We start from the raw sequence: 20,521 nt of genomic DNA on the forward strand, positions 1-20,521 counted from the left end.
CAAAGCCTTTTCAGAGATTTCTGCATCGTGGACGTTTTCTCGGCGGTTTTGCACCAAATTTGTTGCAGCAGCAAGGCCAGAGAGTTTGCCTTGACTCCCCTCACTACCAAAATAAATGCACAGGGCAGGATTGTTCCACTGAGCAGCTGTGACTGGGGAGAGAGAAGAAGGAAGGAGATGGTACGTGCCGACAGCTCTAAAGTGATTGCGGGGAGGATTGCCATGTATGAGAGAGTTCAGGGGGGAAACAGGAGCAACTCACAGGGGCTCGCAGGATGGCAAGAGCCAAGCTGAAGAATTCCCCTTCAGAGAGCAATTCCCATGTCAAAACCGTCCCAGCAGGCACGACAGAAGATGTGCACGGGGTGAGCCCCTTGTTACCGTCTCGGAGGATGGGATCCATGGGGAGTGATGTCGGACAAAGGTATTGCAGGGCTGGGGGGAGGCTGGGGGAGGCAGCACCTTTTCTCTTTTAAATGAGAGGGAAAGGATTAGTGCCTCCACGGGCTGGAGGGGTGGTGGATCCAACCCTGTGTGAAAGAGCCACGGCAGCTCTAAAGTTGTGTTATGAAAGAGGGAGCTGGAGCAGAAGGAAACCAGTTCCTTTAAAATTTTTATAGGTGCTTCTTGATTTTATTTTTTTTTTATATGCCTAAAGCATGTCTGAATGGCAGCCTGAGACCGTGGGGCTGCCTCTCACCACTGTTAACTTGCACTGCACCTTCCCTGTGCAGTAGAAACCCTGAGCTTATTTACACTGCTGACACCATGGTTCATACTGTGCACTAGCACCATGTTTGTGTGGCAGGAGAGATGCTCAGTCCCCCATCTGAGCAATAATTCATTTGTAACTGCAATATAAAAAAAAAAAAAAAAAAGCTGCCTTAGGAAATGCTGCAGCCTTCCTGCAAGCCCAGAGCTGGGTGTAGAGCGAGGAAGGAGCTGTTTTTCAGGAGGAGGAGGAGGATGCTCTGTGCTGCACTGGGATTTCAGTGATTCAGAAGGAGCCAGGTCCCCTAGTTACGATGAGGATGAAAATGTCACTAATTCAGCTCTTGTTCTGCTCGTTCCATTTTCTGTTCTGTTCTTTCCCACCATCTACCCAGCCTTCCAGCCCATCCCTGCTGCTCACCTGTGACTGTGTACTGTACGTCTTCCAGGATGTCATTTGGTGCAAACGGGCACGGCAGGGAAGCTCCTGCTCGGGGGGAATTTTACTTGTTTTAGGCTTTAGGCTGGAATGAATTAATGCCTCAGCTTGTGCCTCTTGGCATGTCTGGGGGGAGGGTGGCACGGAGCCAGGAGCAGCAGCTGTGGTGCCCGCTGGGGAAGCCGGGAGGGAGGTGTGTGTGTGCTGGGAGCGCCGGCGTGGCCGCTGCCGTGCCGGGCACACGCTTCAGTCTGCAGGGCTGGGGGCAGAGCCCTGGCACGCTGAGCACCTGGCAGTGTGTGTCCCTGGAGTGCTCTGACACTGCTCCAGGTGGCTCTGGTGCTGGGGCTCTGGTGGGCAAACACTGGGAGCTGCCTCTGAGTCTGCCAGGCTTGCACGTGTGAAGGCTGAGGTGGGCATCGTGGGGTGCAGTGGGACTAAATCCCTGGAGCTGGTGTGGTCTCAGAATGTCTTGGCAGTCTGGGGCTGCTCCCAGTGCTGCTCAGGCTGTTTGTGGTCTGGTTTTGTGCCTTGCTTTCATTGCTGGAAAGAGGCACCAAACTGGACCTGTCCTGGAGGTACCTGAACCTCTGAGGGCACATCCTGGGCACCACTGTGGGCAAAGCCTTGGGAGCAAGACTGCTTCCTCTCCGTGCACTCCCAAGTTCTGGTGGTGTCCCCTCAGGACAGGGTCAGTGGTCAAAGCAGATGGGTAGGGGCCAGAAAAATACAACTGGGAGACTGCTACAAACTCATCCCACCGCTCAGCACTGATTTAACATCCAAGAGGGGCTTCTCTCTGGCACCCAGGGGCTTGGTGGATTCCTGCCCCTGTCCAGGGGCTGAACCTTCATCCCAGGGCTGATCTTCCTTGTCTTTTGTGGGAGCACAGCATGAAGCAGGGGTGCTGCAAGGATCTGGAGGGCAGCGGTTCCAAGAATCGCATCACCGCGGTGTTTCGGTGCACCCTCGAGGGAAGGTGCCCCAGGGCTGCATCAAGAGCAGATTCTCTGGGTTTCACAGGAGTTTTAAGTGATTTGCTGCAATCTTGTTGTAAGAGGCTGCTGCTGAGAGGTGGAGAAGTTGGTGGAACACTTTGGCACCCCTGGCAGAGCCCTGCCAGCCGCAGCCTGCGGTGCCAGGATTCCCGACCCCAGGATCTCCACCTTCCCTGGGCACTGCTGCCCGGCCATGAGCTGGCACCTAAGGATGGGATTTCTGCACTTCTCTTCCCCTGCTGCCCCAAAGGCAGGGAGATGGGTTTGGAAGGGATGAGCAGTGAGTTTGAGGTGCTCTGTGTCTCCAAAGCCAGACTCCAGCAGCGTTAGCGATTGTGCCTGGGAGCTGGGAGTGAATTTCCAGGTGCTGGTGGAAGGAGCTGTGTTACAGGGTGTTCTCAGCATGCAAATGATCCCTCCTCATGATTGAAGCCAGGGAAATCTATTCTCACCTACTTTATTTACCTCCTTACTCTGTCTCTGAGTCACTGCAGCATCTCAAAGCTTTTAGGGGTTCCCAGTCAAAACAGGAGGAAAGGATTTGAATTCATCTGAGGGAAAAACCACTCCAGAGCTTGGGAGCAAAGAGGGGAATTCAGGACTGCCCCTGGGCATCCAGCACAGGGACATTTCCCTGGGTCTGGTGAGCTGCAGGTGGGATGGGACCAGCCCAGGCTGAGGCTTGGAGTTCTTTCTGTGTGCTGGGATTGCTGTGAGATGGGGATGGGACCGGGAGCCTCCTGGCCATGCAGACCAGCTGCCCGGGCACTGAGCCTCCCCTGGCACCAGGGGATAGTGCCTGGAAGCAGCCAGGAGAGGCTGAGTCTCCTCCCTGCCAGCCAGGCTCTTCCTGAGGCAGGTTTGTCCCTTGTGCTGGGGGGACTGGAAGGGGAAGGTGTGAGGGGAGGCAGAGCTGCACAGACCCCTCTGTGTTTGGGAAGGAGCTGCTGGCAGGGGCAGGACGTGCAAACACCTCTTTGGATCCAACTCATGGACAGTGATCTCCCTGTGGGTTTAAAACCACAAACAAAGGTTTTTACCAGATAACCACGTCCTGTTTGTGCAGCTCTGCTGGGAGCAGGGGGAGCTCTGACCACTGCCTGTCCCAGGGCACATGGGGACTCTGGGGGGTTGCAAACATTCCCCTTTGGTGTCTGGTCTGGATGCTCTGCCCCAGCCCTTGGCAGGGCTCTGTGTCCCCTCCCTGCTCCCTGGGCCCTCTCAGCTCCTCCAGCTGTGTTTGTTGAGCTGCTGGGAGCAGAGCTGTGAGCTGCTGAGCTTGGGAGGGGGATTAGCATTGCAGAAGAGCTGGGCTTGGACAGGACCTGGAGGGCTCTGCTCCAAAGCTGGACTGGCTTTAAAGCTGTCTCAGCTGGCTCAGGACCAGTCCTGCTGAATTCTGAACATCTCACTGGACATTTCTCCTCTTTTTTGGGTGCTGGGTTTGGTCATTCTCAGGTGAATAATTTTCCCCTTCTTTTCTTGTCCTTTTGCTGTGTGTCCCAGAGGGTCCTGGCTGCTCCTTTCCCCCCGGGCAGCCCAAGGCAGCAGCTGGATCCTTCCCTCCCTTTCTTTCTCCTTCAGGCTGCACACTCCCACCCCCCCCAGCCCTGCCCTGTCTCTCAGTTTGAGATATTTTTGGCAGGAATAAATGGGACTCTGCCTCAGCCCTGTCACAGTCAACAGGGTGCTGGAGTCTCCTCTGTGGAAAGAGCAGCACTCTTCCAGGCCGAGTTTAATGGGGGGTTTTGGAGGCAGAGCACTCCAGAGAGGGAGGAATTCACCCAAATGTGTCTGAAAATAGAATTTCTGACTGATGGAAGTTTGTTCCCCCTCGGGGCAGCCTGGTATTAACAAACAGGACTTGCTAAATGTGGTTTTTTTTGCCTGGCACTTGCACACAGATGAACCCCAGAGAGGTCCAGCCTGGCCAGTGAAGCCCCTGCAGCCACTCAGGGCTGGCAGGAGCTCTCCAGGTGAGGCTCTCCCTGGGACACAACTCCCTGCTGAACCATTGCTGTGCTGCAGAATTCCCTCCTGCAGCGACAAAAAGTCAATTCATTTATTTTTAACCTTTCTTTAACAAAAGCTTCTTCCAGAAAAGGCCTTTCAGAGCCCTCTCTGTCCTCAGCAAATGCCCCGTGCTGGTTTGCAGCCTCAGCTCTGGGTGAGGTGGTTTTGTGCAGCAGAAATGCTGTGCCAGGGTGTGGGGTTTGCCAGGAATGCCAGCAGGCTGAGGCTGGAGCTGCCAGGATGGTCTGTGCCAGACCTGACCCCTGCCCTGCTCTCTGAGCTGGGGCCACCAGTGTCACCCTGTGAGGGAGGGCAGGGCCAGCACGGCTGGGGAGCCCTTATGGGGATCTGAAACAGAACCTGGGGGATCTGACACCTTCTGCTCTTGGAGCTCTTGGCCTTTGATTGCTGGGCCGGGCCGAGCTGGGCCGAGCTGGGCCGAGCTGGGCCGGGCTGGGCCGGGCTGGGCCGGGCTGGGCCGGGCTGGGCCGGGCTGGGCCGGGCTGGGCCGGGCTGGGCTGGGAGGTGTTTTTGGGTGTCTCTGGTGGAGGGCACTGGGCTTTGCTGTGGGCTGGGGCTGTGTGCTGGCAGCCTGTGGGTCTGTGCCCATGCTGGAGCATCTCCCAGCTCCATCACCCAGCCCTGCCCTGCTCTGTGCCCGCTGTCCCCAGGGAGGGCTGAGCCCCGGCTCTCCTGCCAGCCTTGGCTGTTCTGTCAGGCCAGGGAGGTGGCACTGCTGGCACTCTTCTCTGGGGGATGCTGGGGGTGTTTTCAGGGCAGGAATTGGGCAGGGAGCTCAGCTGGGCTCGGCTATGGGGGCAATGTGCAAATGCAGGGATACTGGCGATCAGGACACGGCCCCAGACCCTGGTGACAGCTGCCATCCCTCACTCTGAGCTGAGCTGTCCATCAGCACGGCTGATTCCTGTCAGGGCTCCAGCCTGGCTGCTCCTTTTCCTGCCCTGGAGCTGCCCCAAAGGGCTGGAAGGGCCCCTAGCTCTGCTCATCCTGTGGCCTCGTGGCCTCTCCTGTGCAGGGACAGCCCTGGCATGGCCCTGTCCCAGCCAGGCTCAGCCCTGAGCTCCTCCCTGCAGCTTTCAGAAGTGTTTGTGGCTGCTCCTGTGTGTGTGGTGCCCACCTGCCAAAGCCCAGGCTCACCCTGGCACCGAGGGTTTGCCCTGTGGGCATGGGGGGATGCCAGCCCCGAGCTGGGTGCTGGGGGGCACAGGCTGAGCTCTGGGAGGGCTGAGCTCTCCTCCCACAGCCCTGGGGAGCTGCAGGGAGCTCGGTGCCCTACATAGCCCTGACAGGCAGCCACGAGCCTCACCCAGGGATGCCACGCTCAGCACTCACACTCGGCTTCTGCTCTGGTTATTTTGGGATCCTCATCCCCACCAGGTCCCACCAGGACACAGGGATTGGCAGGTTCCTCCCTCAGGGGAGCCTTTCCTGCTTGCTCTAAGGGTGGCACCCCTCTGAGTGGGCCATGGGGGTCCGTGGCACACCAGGATCTCACATCCCACCCCCAAAGTTGCCCAGAGTCCTTCCCCCACAAGGATCAGTCCCCTGGTAGGACTGCAGGGGCTCATTTAGCTCATTAGCAAGGGCAGGAGCTGTCACAGCAGCCTGAGCATCTGCAGGGCCTTTTTGCCCAGGCTTGGCAGTGCCAGCCCTCTCCCTCTGCCTTGTAGCCAGGTGGGATTGGTCTCTTCTTCCAAGAAACAATCACTGGGATCAGAGGAAACGGCCTCAACTTGTGCCAGGGGAGATTTAAGTTGAATTTGGGGCAACATTTCTTTACCAAAAGGGTTGTGCTGCCCTGGCACAGGTGGAGTCCCCATTCCTGGAGGGATCTGAATGAAGTGTGGCTGTGGGGACACGGCTCAGTGCTGGGGGTGAGCCCTGCTGATGGATTTGATGGCCTTAGAGGTCCTTTCCAACCTCAGTGACTCTGTGGCTGATTCTGGGACAGGCTCATCTTCCTGGGAGGCAGCTGCAGGCCAAGCTGGGCCCTCAGCTGGGAGCAGCTCCTGCTTCCCAAACTTTGTGTTGGAGCTGGGATTTGCAGAGGAATGCCAGGGAAAAGTGCTCCTGTGGTGGAAGCAGCAGCACCCTGGGAGGCAGCTGAGCCCACTCCTGCTGAGCTCTCTGCCCGTGGGGCTGCTCCAGGTGGCACTGCCCAGCCCTGTGGCACCTCTGCAGCTGCTGGTGGCTTTTCCAGGTGTCACCAGCACAGCTGGATGAGTCCCTCCCCCCCCCAGGGGTGCTGAGGCTCAAGCCCTTTCCCTGGGGTCACCCCTGCTCATCCCAGAGGGGGAAGAGGAGCTGCCCTTCCCTCCCCTCTCCTCTGACACAGCTTTGTGAGCAGGCGTGCGCCTCTTCCTCTCACTTTCCCCTTCCTCCTGCTCGTTCCTTCTCCCCCTCTTTACTTTCTTTTTTCATCTCCTCCCATCTGTCCTTCTCACATCAGGCTATTTTGGGCTGAGTTTCTCACTGTCAGTATGGCAGGAGCCGTGGTGCAGCTCCTGTCTCTGGAGGATGAGCAGTGCTCTGGGCAGCCTCCCCAGGCACTCACCTTGCTTGGCTCTTCTCCACCCCCCTGCCTTGACCCTGCCTCGAAGGCATTTCCAGACCAGGGTGAAAAGGCATTAAATCCTTCCCAAAGCCAGGGGAGAAAGTCATCACATTTAATACCTCTCCACCTCGGTCTGGAAATGCCTCTGAGCCCTGCAGTGGTTATTAAAGCAGCCTGAAGCCCAGAGCAGTGTTGGCAGGTCATTACTTGTGTCTGCAACTTCCAGAGGCTTCAAGTCCAGGCGTGAATGCTTTTGTTTGTTTGTTTGGAAAGGATGGCTGTAAATGGAATAGGAAATGCACCACCAGGAGTGGATTTTTAATGCTCTTCATTTACCAAAAATTCAGGAGACAGTGGTGGAAGGAGCAGAGTTTGCTGGGAGGGAGCAGGTCCCTGTGTGAGCTGGGCTGTGCTGGGCTGGGCTGGGCTGGGCTGAGCTGGGCTGGGCTGGGCTGTGCTGTGCTGTGCTGGGCTGCTCTGTCTCTCTGAGCATCCTGGAGCACTTGGAACACAGGGACAGCATTTAGCCTCCAATTATCTGCATGAGGCACAGGAGCTAAAAGCCACCCAGAGCTGGAGGAGAGCTGGGGCCTGGGGCTGGCTGCCTTCCCCCCCTGGAGAGAAGGGAGCTGGCTCTGCTGGCTCAGTTCTCGGGGTGCTGGAGCCCAGGGGTGCTGTGCACAGCCCAGCCCAGCCCAGGGCTCCCTGCCTTTGCTGGGAGGAGGCAGGATGAGGTGGAAGGTGCTGCTCAGCCGAGGAGCTGCCTCCAGCATGGGTGGGCAGGTGATTGCTCTCTCTTTTATATAAGCAGGCTTTATCATGGCTTTGTTCTAATAATAAACGTGCCTTTGTCTCCTCACCTTCTGACAAAGCCTTCCCCTTTTGTCAGGGGCTGTAGCTTGAAAGGTGGGGGCAGACCTGAAGCAGCCAAGAAGTTCCTTCCCCCTCTGCTCCTCTCCTTTCTCCCACCCTTCCCTGCTCTGTTCCTGGGTCTGGGAGGTGCAGCCTGTGCCAGCCAGCAGCCTGGCATGGTGGGTGATGCTTGGCAGCACCCAGGGGCCTCAGCCTGCCCTGGGTGGGCACAGCTCTGCTCTCCCAGCCCCTGGACCCTGCAGGGGAGCCAGGGTCCTCTGGCTGCCTGTGCTGTGGCTGTTTTCCATGGGAATGAGGTGAGCTGAGGTTTGTCTGCTCTCAGGGAGCCAGATCTGGACAAAATAAAAAGGTCAATTTGAAGTAGATTATCTAAAACGCATTAAAAGCCAGAGTAACCTTTCTGACTCCATTAAGTGCCTTAGGTTCTGTATATTGTAAATCACTGTTAAAGTGTTTTGGGGATCTGGAAAATGGCTGTTTTCCAGATGAGATTTGTAATGATTTTTTTAGTTTTCTTGGAGAAATCTCCATCTTTTCTCAGCGGTTGGGCTGTTGGTGAGAATTTGGGTGCCTGGTGGGGAGAAGGAGAGGTTCCAGTGGGACACCTCAAATCACTCTTTGCCTCTGTGACCAGCACAACAAAGTTCACTCGTTTGGGAGCCAAAAGCACCTTTTTGTAACAACAAAAAAAAGTTATTTTATTGCACGTGCTTTAACCACAGAGCAGAGTGGCCAAAGCCACTGCTGGGGAGGTGTCTGTCTGTCTGTCCAGGACTTTGGAATCTCTTTTGTTTGTTATGCCTCCATGTGAGGTGGTTATTGTCCTCCTGAGACCATTTGGAGGGATTTGGAGGGACAGAATCCTGGGAACCTCCCTGGCTCACCCCAGTTCTGCAGAGCCTTCCTGTCCTGCAGGACCCCACTGATCTGGGTGGGCTTTTTTGCTGTTTGGCTTTCAGGAGGGTTGCTCTGCAGCTGGAATTAGCTCCTGTTCCCCCACCCTCCCCGGCTGCCAGCTGGCACCAGCTGAGGAGAAAACCAAATCATTTGTTGATTCTTTCCCCATAAAGATCCCAGAGAGGAAGGAAAGGCTCCTGCTCCAAACCAAGGGGCAGCCCCTGTGCTGACAGGGACAATCCAATTGAGCTGCAGGGACATTGCCAGCCCAGGCTCCTTCCCCAGGCTCTGCAGCTGCACTGAGCCCGGGCTGCTGGGCAGGAATAAATGCCAGGGCTGCCCCCAGGCTCAGCTGAGCTGCAGAGCCACCCCAGGGCTCGTTCCTGCTGTGAGAGGAGCCACCAGAGAGCACTTGGGTGGGAATGAACTGAATGCACCAGGAGAAAGCTGGAAATGAGCAGGGAAGAGGGAGAATGGCAGGAGGGAGCAGGGCAGGAGCTGAGCCCAGAGAAGAAAAGGCTCTGGGGAGATCCTACAGCAGCCTCCTGGGAAAGGGGCTCCAAAAGAGCTGGAGAAGGACTTTGGATAAAGGTCTGGAGTGACAGGACCAGGGGGAATGGCTTCACCCTGACAGAAAGCAGGGCTGGATGAAATATTGGGCAGAAATCCTTCCCTGTGAGGGTGGGGAGGCCCTGGCACAGGTGCCCCATCCCTGGGGGTGTCCAAGGCCAGGCTGGACAGGGCTTGGGACAACCTGGGATAGAGGAAGGAGCAATGAGCACAGAGCAGAGCCCAGGGGCAAAATAAATCCTGTCCCAGGGAGGCTGCAGCTGGTAGCTGAGGCATGGATCCGCTTCCTCTTGGCTTGCATTCCTGCTGAAATGTGAATTTATTGCTTTTATTTCGTTTGAACTGTGCCGGAGTGCTGCAGACTTGTAAAGCAAAAGCAAAATGCAAGAAAAATCTTTATGGTCTGCAGTGGCCCCTTGGCTGTGATGATATTTCTGTGTCCCTGGCTCCCAGTAAATCAGGAAAGGAGGGAGGGCACTGCTGGAACAGGGAAGGGCTCAGGCTCAGGTAAGGATGGGGACTCGGGGCCATCCCTGGGTGTCTTGGTGACAACATCATTTTCACGAGGGGATTTTTTGCTTTGCAGCTGGAATTGCTGTGTTGGATAGCCCTGTGCTGTCAGTCTGTCTGTCAGTCTGTCTGTCTGTGGGATGTACAGTACATGAGCACAGGCCCTTTGCCTCCCACCCACCCTTGTTTTTCCCTGTGCTCTTCCTCCCCTTGCCTTGAACCCCTCATCCCCCTCATCTTTCCTCTGTTATTTGATTTTTGGTTTATTTTTTGCTCTATTTCCTTTCCCTCTCTCTGCTCATCACTGGTGTCTGTGAAGCAGCCCAGGAGAGGCACAATGCTGACTCCTGAAGCAAAGCCCAATTTCTCTGCACAGGTGTGGCCCTGATCAGAGCAGAGCAGCGAGGCAGTTTGTGAGAACCCTTTAAAAACCAAAAGGCACAAAACAGGCACAGAACCTGGGTTTATCCACAGAGCCCAGCCCTGGAGGGGCTGGAACTGGCAGAGCATCTCTGGGAGCTGAGCAGGGACACGGTGTGAGCTTGGCTGGGCACTTGGGTGGCCTCTGGTCCCTCTGGTGCTGGCACTGCCAGTGGGGGCATTCCCAGTGGGGGCATCCCTGGTGGCACAGCTCCAGTGGGGACATCCCTGTTGGGGACAGCCCCAGTGGGACAGCTCTGGTGGCACAGCTCCAGTGGGACATCCCCCTTGGGACATCCCTGGTGGCACATTCCCCTTGGGACATCCCTGGTGTCACAGCCTGTGGGACATCCCCATTGGGACATCCCCGGTGTCACAGCCCCCTTGGGACAGCCCCATTGGGACATTCCTGGTGGCACAGCCCCAATGGCATAGCCCCATTGGGACATCCCCAGTGGCACATCCCCCTTGGGACATCCCTGGTGGCATATCCCTGGTGTCACAGCCCCTCTGGGACATCCCTGGTGTCCCAGCCCCTCTGGGGCAGTTTTGGGGCCGGGCCCTGCCTTCCCTCACCCTGTGTGTGCTGCTCTCGCTCTTAGGGCTCACGCCGAGGATTTCAGCGTGGATTCCTCCCTCTCACAGTAAGTTCTCTGCTTGCATTTCCCGCTGCCACGGGGAGGGACAAGGGACCCTGGCCTGCCCTGGGGTGAAGCTGACCCTGCCCTCCACCCTTGGCATTTGGGGTGTCTGGTGCACGTGGTGAGCTGGGTTTTGGGCAGTGCCTGCTGCTGGGAGCAGTGGTTAACCTTGGCTCTAATCACTGGGGGTTAAAGGCGATGGTCCATCATCCATGGAAGTGTTCCAGGACACAAGGGATGGGGTTTGGTTTCTGCTCTAGTGGAATTGGGTTTTGGCCTTTTGGAATTGTCCCTGCCCATGGCTGGAACCAGGTGACCTTCAAAGGTCCCTTCCAACCCCACCCAGTCCGTGGCTCCACCATGATCCTGCTTTTAAGGGAGCTGATAAGCACAAGATTTGTCCTTTACTGCTCTGGGCTCCCAGGAATTGTGGATGGGAGCAGCAAATCCCACCCTGGGAGGATTCCCTGTTCCCAGGGACAGAGCAGTTGTGGGGGGTCTAGAGGTGGCCAAAGACCAGTGCAGCCACTGGAATTGACTTCCTCATTTCCTGCTGTGAGATGGGATTAGGAGTATGGCAAAGCAGGCCCAAAACTTTGAAAGGGTACAAAGAAAACTTCATTGATAGTAACTGAAGGAAAGGATAATAATAATAAGTTTATTGAGGAAGAATTGATAGCAGCAGATCAGCAATTAGCCATTAACAATGAGCTCTGTGCACAGCCCTAATTAAGCAATGCAGATTCATCAGCACAAGCAATTACAGGAGCAGACTCATGAGTGTCAGTCTCCAATGTTGCAAAACAAATAGGCCAAAGGGAGCACAGCCTGCCATCCCATTGCTGCTTCCCTTTTGGGGGTTTAACCTTTAGTAGAAATGTAATTATCTTATTTGGGAGCAAGTGGTGCCCCTGCCCAGCCATGAGCACCATCCAAACCCTGGGTGGGAGAGGCTGCCCCGTGCTGGCAGTGTCCAAGGCCAGGTTGGACAGGACTGGAACAGTGGAAGGGGGTGGAACAGGATGAACTTTAAGGTCCTTCCAGCCCAAAGTATTTTATTGCCTACAGCCTGAAGCCCTGAGAGTGTCCCTGTTTCCTCCAGTGTTTGGTTTGGTGCCTGGAAATGAGCACTGCAGCTGCTGAGAGGGATTACAGCTGCCTTCAGGGATCGATAAAAATTCCATTTCCATTGCAATGTCCTCCCTCATAAAAACTGTATATATGTATAAAAGAACCAAAAGTCAGGCAGGAGATTTCTGTCACCTCTCTTCAGGCCCATGGAGCCCTTCCTGCAGGCTGTGCCAGCCCTCGTCCCCCTGGCACACCAGGATGAGTTCAGGGCATGGTGAGAGATAAATGGTCCTGGAGGCCAAACCTGCTCTTGGGCAGGGTTTTTCCTGTAGTGACTGCTTGGAATTTGCTTTTCATCCCCCAAAAATACAACTGCAGCATTGCTGCTGGAGCCAGGATGACATTACCTGCACCCAGCTGGGTTTAATTTGCTGCAGAGTGCTTGGCAATATCAATTCTTTCTTTGAGCAAAAAAATCACACTCCATAATAAAACAGGAGGGTTTTTTTTCTGATTGATTCCCATGGTAAATGCATGAAACCTTGAAGAATCGAGTCCTTGGGCTTGAGGGGCAAGATGTGCCACAGCATCCTGGCTCCCTGGGCAGGGTTTGTGGATGTGGGACTGGATCCTGCTGGTCGTGGTCTGGAATGAGCCTTGGCAGGGAAATCATTCCTGGTGCTGCAGGGGCCAGGAGGGGCAGCTGCCCTTCCTGTCAGGGTTGTGGCAGTGCCATGGTGGCTGTCATGGTGGCACAGTGGTGGCTGTGATGGTGACAAGGTGGCTGTGACGGTGCCACAATGACTGCGGTGATACCATGGTGGCTGTGGCAGGGCTGTGGTGGCTGTGATGGTGACACAGATTGTGGTGGCACCATGGACAGTGCCATGGTGGCTGTGATGGTGGCATAGTGGTGGCTGTGATGGTGACAAGGTGGCTGTGACAGTGCCATAATGACTGTGGTGATACCATGGTGGCTGTGGCAGTGCTGTGGTGGTACCATGGACAGTGCTGTGGTGGCTGTGACAGTTCAGTGGTGGCTGTGACAGTGCCGTGGTGACTGTGACAGTGCCACGGTGGCTGTGACAGTTCAGTGGTGGCTGTGACAGTGCCGTGGTGACTGTGACAGTGCCGTGGTGGCTGTGACAGTGCCGTGGTGGCTGTGACAGTGCCGTTGTGGCTGTGACAGTGCCGTGGTGACTATGACAGTGCCATGGTGGCTGTGACAGTTCAGTGGTGACTGTGACAGCGCCATGGTGGCTGTGACAGTGCCATGGTGGCTGTGACAGTTCAGTGGTGGCTGTGACAGTGCCGTGGTGGCTGTGACAGTGCCGTGGTGGCTCTGACAGTGCCGTTGTGGCTGTGATGGTGGCACAGTGGCTGTGCCATGGAGGATGTGACACTGCCTGTCCCAGGCTGGTGTGGGACCTGCTGAGTTCCTCGAGGCTGGGTGCTGCTGTGATCCCTGAGGATCACCTGGAATTCTGGGATGAAGAGGAGAGCAGCTTCAGTGCTGCACCTACTAAGGGATGTGGGATGAGAAAATTCGCTGAAAGTGGGCAGATTTGCCCTGTTTGTGATACTTGGCCTTTTGGACCATGCTGGCCCTGCCAGTGGTGTCCCCAGTGCTGTCCTGTCCCTCCCCCAGCACCTGAAATCCCCCCTGGGCTGGGACAGATCCCCCTCTCCCCTTCTCTCCCTGGCTCAGCAGCGTTGGCAGAGGGGGCTCTGCCCCCAAAGCAGGCACAGCAGCCCCAGCTCCCCGTCCCTCCCTGGCTGTCTGTGCTGTCTGGTTTGGAAAGGTGCCCCAGATTCCCTGGAGGAGCTGCCGCAGTGGGAGAGCTCCGGGTGCTCCATGGTGACACCCCCGGCTGCAGAGCCCTGGGCAGGGCATCATCCTGCCAGGATGCATCCCCCAGCCCGTGAGGGACCTGGTGTGGCAGGAGAAGCCCCTGGAGCCCATCCCTGCCCCCGTTTGGAGCCGTTCCTCCTCCTTTGAGTAATTGTTCAATTACCGCGGATCGAGCGCGGGGGAAGCTCGCTGCCTCTGGCAGGAACCCAGGCTGTCTGTGTGCACACAGCTGAGCAGAAATTCCCATTCCTGTCCCCAAACTCTGCTCTGGGAGCTCGCCTGGGCAGGGCTGGAGCTGTCCCATCCTCTGCTCACCTGGGATGGATGGAGGATGGCAAACACAGGGCGCAGAGCTCACCCCGTGGCACCCGTCTGGCTGAAGCCTCTGTGACCAAACAGCATCACAAAAATGGTGGGGAAAAAGGAAAAACATCCCAAAGGGAAGCAGGAGGGCTGGAGCTGCCTGGGTGTTTCATCAGCAGGTACCTGAGCCCCAGCCTGGCAGGTTTTGTGCTTTATTTGGGAAGGATTTTGGCTCTGCTCAGGTTCCAGCTGGCACCGGCTGCTCCTGGGGCTGAGCGAGGGCTGGAGGCAGCCTGGCCATGGCACGGTGCCTTCAGAGCATCCTGCACAGCCTCCTCGGGCTGCTGGGAGAGGAAATGCTGCAGACCTGCCCCGCCAGCCCTGCTCCTCTCCTTCCTCTGAGCTGTGTCTGGTACCCACAGCCCGTCCCCAGGGAGCCCAGCTGGGCCAGCAGCACATTTCTGTAATTCCAGCATGGCTCAGCCACATTTCTGTCTGTTTGAGCTGTGTGGGTTTGCACAGAGGGTGCAGAGCTGTCAGCTGAGCTGAGCTGGAGCAGAGGGGTGAAGTGGGGTCTCACTTTCACTGCCTTGGCAGAGGTGGGTGCTGGCACCCACCAGATTGGAGATTTCTGGGGTTTTGCTGCTTTGTTAGGTACTCCCCCCCCCAAAAAAAAAAAAAATTCAGAAGAGTCTTGTTTGCATCCTGCTACACGATGGGAGAAATTCCTTGAGAAGCTTCCTGGGACAAGAAATCCCTGTATGGGTTCATATTTTTTGTGTTTTTCTCCTTTTTAAGAGAACTGTCCCAGCTCTGGGGAAGTGCAAAGGCTGGAGCAGGGGCTGTGCCCCTCAGTGTCTGTTTTAATGCTGGTGGGCTGTGATGTGCTCCTCCTGCCCTTTCATCCTGCTCTTTTCTGAACAAACTATTGTGTCTTTTTTAGGGAACTCATCATCTTACAACAAATTGCCTCTAATCTTAGATTAATAAAGTACAATAAATAACCGAGTGAAGAAAACGAAGTCGCTCAAGCATTATGAAGTGCATAATAGCAGTAATTACACTCCCAAGCAGAGGGCTGGAACTAAACTTGTACCAGCATCGTTGTTTGCATGGCCTGGGGGGGTTCAACCGGGGTGAGGTGGGGGAACTGTGGAGCTGGGGACCTTTGGAATGGCCTGGGATGGGCTGGCTCCAGGATGCTCCAGGTGGGAAAAGGATGCTCCAGGTGGGAGGGATGCCCAGCCATGGCAACAGGGAAGGGACACTTTGAGCACCCCATCCTGGCTGAGCTGCTGCAAAGGCAGAGCTGTCACGGTGTGTTTTGGGGTGGTAATAATGCAGTCAGAGTTTTGCTTGATTCCTATTCCCAGTTAACTTCCTGACAATGAAATTAAAGGGTATGTTTTACATGATATCATCTCCTTCCCTCAGCTGGAAATGGAGTAGGAGCTTTGATACTTTGGGATGGTGCTGCTGCTGCCTGGGAAGAGCCATCCCTCGTTCAGGTGTGGGGTGCTGGATTCACCTGCCCAGCGGGGGCCCCACAAAGATCTGGGGCTCAGCCTGCACAGGAACGAGTTCCCTCCACATTCTTTCATCTCTTCATCTCTCTGCAGTGTTAAACACCCTGTTCCCCCCAGTCAAGACATGGCTTTTAGTTGCTTTATTGTTTTCCCAGTGTTCCTTCTTCCTGCAGCCATGGGGATGGATGAATCCCGATGGATGGGCCACTTTATCACAAAGAGTTAGATCTAATCATTTAGTCCTTTTATCCACCAGCAATTACAGGCATTGTCTCGAGGTGGGCCACAGCTCTACAGATCAGTGAACCATCTGTCTGATGGCAGAGATTTATTCAGCTGTTTGTTGCTTTGATACCAGACAAGTGTCTGGCAGAGGAATTGTGCTCCCTGAAGTCTGCTGCTCCTCAAGCTCTCAATCCTCTGCGGCTCTGATGAATGGGGCGCTCAGCACTGCTGAAAGCCAGTTCCCAGCACTTCCTGGCCATTTTTAATAAGGAGAAGGAGCAATTATCTTGTGTGCAGCATTGTGAGCAGTTGTGACAGCTGATTTATGCCCTGGCACAGAAAAATGATTTGCTGCGTCTGGCTCTGGAAGCGATTAATTGCAGCAGGTGTAAAGGCTGGGCTCTGAGGCTCTGCATTAACACTGTTTGCTCCTCAGGCACCGTGCTGATCAGCCAGGGCTTCTAAATTCTCCTGCTCTCTCCCTGCAGCGGGGTCTGGGGCTGTCCCTTCTCCTGGTGACACCAACCAGGTGTGGTGCAAAGCCCCTCTGGCCACCTCCCCTCCCCTTAGGCCGGCTGGGGTGGAGCCCAGGATGAAGATTTGGTAAAACCCCTTCCCAATCTGCTGCCTGATCAGCTGGGCATGTATGTTTGGTAAATATTCATCCCTCCATGCCCAGTAAATCAGGATGTGGTGGGACCTGGGGTGGGATGGCAGCGACTGTCACCGGGGGTTTGCTGCCCTTGATCTCTGCCTGGGCTGGGCTGGTGAGGGCTCGGTGACCTCTTGCAAGCACTTAGAAAAGCAGCAATGACAGGAGGGCGTCCTTGGGCTTGCTGAAAGCAGCCAGAGGGGGAACCCACGGCACTGAGCTCCTTTGTGCCAGGCAGGGAAGAGCAGGGTTTGCCGTGCTCGGTCCAAAGCCGGGCAGGAGGAGCCGCTGGCGTTTGCCGGCGCTCAGCAGGGGCAGCGCCTTTGGGGTGATGAATTTGGCTTTGCAAAGGGCTGAGGGTGATGATAAAGTGCCACGAGAGGTGGGTGAGATGAGCTGGGACTGCTTTACCCACCCAGCCTCCATGCAGCATCCCAGAGCCTGCTGCCATCCCTGCAGGAGCCCCCATCCAGCCCCAGGAGGTTTTGTCCCGTCCCTGGAATTTGGGGCTGGCAGGGAGCTGTGGGTGGGAGGCAGGAGAAGCCAGGGAAGGTGGGATGGAGTTTCCAGCCCCACCTGCTGCTCCTCCCTGCCGGATGCTGTCAGTGCCCTGGCAGGTGACACTCTGTCCTGGCAGGTGGCACTCTGTCCTGGCACCACCAGTGGCCCTGGGTGGCAGGCGGTGTTTGGAGCTGGTTGGCAGCTCCTGGCTTTTTCTGGAATGACCAAGAATGGTATCTTAGCAACAAAGGGACATTTTCTCTGTTTACAGTGGAATTGTTTTTTACAGCTCCCATGCTGAGTGTTTCTCCTCCCTGGGCAGAGCAGGGCACGGACAGAGCCGGGACATTGGGGACATTGTCCTTGCCAGCTCCTGCTCTGCTGGAGCAGATAAACAGGGAGAGGCAGCTCCAGGGCTGCTGCTCTTCGGGAGGTTTTGGACATTGTGAAGTTGTGGGAAGGGAGAAGTTTGTGCCTCTGCTCTCTGGCTGTGTGTGAACCTCAGCCAAGCCCCGGGTCCCCAGCAGAGCTGGCCCTGGGCTCACATCAGCTGCTCTGGGGGTCCCTGGGGCTCCTGGCTGGTGACACTGCTGGTTTGGGACTGGGGGGACAGCCGGGAGCCCGGCCCCAGCCTGGGTCACCGTGGGATGTCAGCGGGGTCACCCAGCAGGGATGGGGGGCTCTGGGGGCTCCTGCCCTGCCACCCCACTGATGGCCCCACTGGGGACTCTCCCACAGGGTGCAGGTCGAGTTCTACGTGAATGAAAACACCTTCAAGGAGCGGCTGAAGCTCTTCTTCATCAAGAACCAACGATCCAGTGAGTGCTGCAGGCACGGGATGTGAGAGCCAAGAGCCGAGCCCTGCCCCAGCCGGGCGTCCTGAGGGATGAGAAGCCATTGCCATCTGCTGGTGGCCTTGTCCCCGCGTGTCCCCAGCCCGGGGCTGCCTCCTGGCCCTTTGCTGGGTGTTGTCAGCTTGGTTTGGGGGATTTCCATGGGAAGGAGAGGTGCCTCCTGCCACCTCTGCTCTCCAGGGACAGCCACAAACAGCTGGCTGGGAGCAGGGGGGTGTCAGGGAGCCAATGTCCCCATCAGGAAGCTGGCTGTGCCACCCTGAGGCTGTGGGGACAGCCAGGGCAGGCTGTGAGTTACCCTCTCCTGCTCCAGCCAGTGGGATTAGTCTCCACTTGACTAATGGTGTTTTTATTTTCTTCCTCCAAGATGTCATTAGCTGTCTGGAGGGGGCCTGCTTGTTAATTTATCAATTTGCCTTTTCTTCTCCCGTCTGCATCCTGTTGTCTTGCTAAAAAGCTGGAGCCCAGCACAACAGGGTGCCCACGGGGAAGTTTTTAATGAAAATGTGATGAATTTCTCACTTGTAATCTGAGTAATAACCCCATGAACTGGCTGGGGAGGCAGAGTGGATGGAGCAGCAGCTTTTCCTCACCATCCCAGCTCCTGCAAGGTGCCTGTGATGTGGTCAGTGCTGCTCTGGGTGCCTGCTAATGAGGGGGATACACTCCAGCAGCTCCTCCTTTCTCTCTCCCATTTTTGGGGTCAGCAAGGAGCTGACTCATGGTTATTTATCTCTGTGTTGGTCTCCTCTCTGTGGCACTGGGCAGGACATGTGGAGCTGGGCAAAGCCTGGGCAGTGCTGCTGCAGCTCCCCGGGGGATCAGGGGGCTCCTGTGCTGTGGGGCTGGGCTGGGGGGCAGTGCTGGGGTGTTTGGGGATGCCCAGGAGTGCTGCCCCATCCCTGCTGCCCTCCACCACAGGCCTGAGGATCCGGCTCTTCAACTTCTCCCTGAAGCTGCTGACGTGCCTGCTGTACATCGTGCGTGTGCTGCTGGACAACCCCGAGGAGGGCATCGGCTGGTGAGTGAGTGCCCCAGCCCCAGTGCCCACCAGGGCTCCCTGGGGGTCTGGCAGGGCTCAGGAGGGGTTTTTCACCCCCACCCCCAGCTGTTGAATTGGTGCTTTAACAAAACTTCCCATGCTGGAGGCCCCTGCTCACTCCCCGTGGATGGGTGTGGGGGTATCTACTAGCCCTGAGCAGAGCATGGTGGAAAAATTCAGGTCATGTTCATTTCCAGAGTCTGTCTGACTCAGCCAGGGTCTCAGTGTGGCCTTCAGGCACAGGGAGAGCTCAGCCACTCCAGGGCATCACCGTGCTAATATTTTCTGAGGGCTGAAGCCCTTGAAGACATTGCCACTAAATCCCATTCAAGCCCTGGAGAGGGAGATACGTGTGCTGTGTGGATCCTTGAGGTGATGGATGATTCCACACATCAGCTTTGTGCTGGGTTTCAGTATAAGCCTATTTTTAATGTGTCCTTACTACCTTTAGCTCATGAACAATGTGAATTTTTTTCCCCCAAGAGCTTGGATAATTGGCGATTTGATTTTCTCCCTGTAAAGGCTGCAGAGTTCCAAGCACATCTGCACCTTCTGAGGGTGCTTCCAGACCTGTGGGAACGAAGCAGGACACGGCTGCTCATCCTTGGGAGGTTTAGCACAGCTGCAGCTCAGGGAATCCCATTTTCCTGAGGGATTCCCTGGCCAGAGGGAGCACATCCCTCCCAGCAGGGCAGGGAGAGCTCAGCTCGGGGCTGCCTGCCTGGCAGGGGGCTGGGGGCACAGCCAGCCTTGTCCCAGCAGCTGCAGCTCAGCAAATTGTGCTAATTGTGACCTGGTAATTCCCAGCTCCCTGCAGCCCTGTGCCAGGGAGAATCAGTGTTCCACAGCATCTCTGGCAGGGCTGAAGCACCTGAGGGGTTTGTCCTGCAGTAATGAGATGTCCAAGGCTGCCTGGGGGAGACTTTTCCTGTGCAAAGCCCTGGCTGTGGGAATCAGGGTGTCTGGATCCATGGAAATGCTGCCCAGTGATCCCAGGGGGTCAATCCCAGCATCCCTGTTCCCCCCTGACTGCTTTTCCCTGCTCTTTCTCCCCCAGCTGGGAATGTGAGAAGCAGAATTACACAGCCTTCAACCAGTCCACCAACATCAACTGGTGAGTGGGAGCTGCTCAGTGCCCTGGGTCAGCCCTGCCAGGCTGGGGGAGCAGAGGGATGGAGCTGGCTCTGCTGGCAGCTGCCTGAGGCCATTTCTTGGTCGTGGGGCTGCTGGAGGGATGTGGAGCAGCATCCCAGAACCAAATCCATTGGCAAGGGCCAGTGGCTGCACCCTTGGGAATGGCTGAATTCCAGGGCAGGGGCTGCTTGAGCAAACTGTGCAGGAGGGAGCAGCAGCTCCTGAGTCAGGGCTGGCCTCGGGTTTGCACTGGGGGGGGTGAAAACCCTGACAGCTGAGCCAGAGCTCAGATCCCCTCTGGGTGTCTTTGCAGGTCCCACATCTTTTGGGTGGACAGGAAAACCCCTCTGTGGGCCGTGCAGGTGAGCAGCCCTCGCTGGGTGTGCAGGAGCCCAGAGGGGCTGGGCTGGGAGCTCTGCCCCTCCTGTGCCATCCCCAGGGGCTCCCCGGGGTGTGCAGGAGCCCAGAGGGGCTGGGCTGGGAGCTCTGCCCCTCCTGTGCCATCCCCAGGGGCTCCCCGGGGTGTGCAGGAGCCCAGAGGGGCTGGGCTGGGAGCTCTGCCCCTCCTGTGCCATCCCCAGGGGCTCCCCGGGGTGTGCAGGAGCCCAGAGGGGCTGGGCTGGGAGCTCTGCCCCTCCTGTGCCATCCCCAGGGGCAGGGGAGGCTCGGGGGGCTCCAGTCCGAGCCAGCTCCTGGAGAGAGCCCTGGGAGCCC

At 56.7% G+C, this 20,521-nt stretch overlaps 1 protein-coding gene across 2 annotated transcripts in view; it reads left to right on the top strand.

The window, feature by feature from the left end:
* The window catches only part of KCNT1 (potassium sodium-activated channel subfamily T member 1), a 65,869-nt gene that overhangs the window by 22,509 nt on the left and 22,839 nt on the right, over window positions 1-20,521 (top strand). For both annotated transcript variants that reach the window (XM_050981110.1, XM_050981112.1), the window contains exons 2-5: window positions 17,516-17,595; window positions 18,553-18,652; window positions 19,731-19,787; window positions 20,121-20,169. In XM_050981110.1, the coding sequence (XP_050837067.1) occupies window positions 17,516-17,595; window positions 18,553-18,652; window positions 19,731-19,787; window positions 20,121-20,169 (286 nt within the window). The remainder of the gene's footprint in view (window positions 1-17,515; window positions 17,596-18,552; window positions 18,653-19,730; window positions 19,788-20,120; window positions 20,170-20,521) is intronic.

This window comes from Serinus canaria, chromosome 17 (genome assembly GCF_022539315.1).
Source record: "Serinus canaria isolate serCan28SL12 chromosome 17, serCan2020, whole genome shotgun sequence".
Classification (NCBI taxonomy): domain Eukaryota; kingdom Metazoa; phylum Chordata; class Aves; order Passeriformes; family Fringillidae; genus Serinus; species Serinus canaria.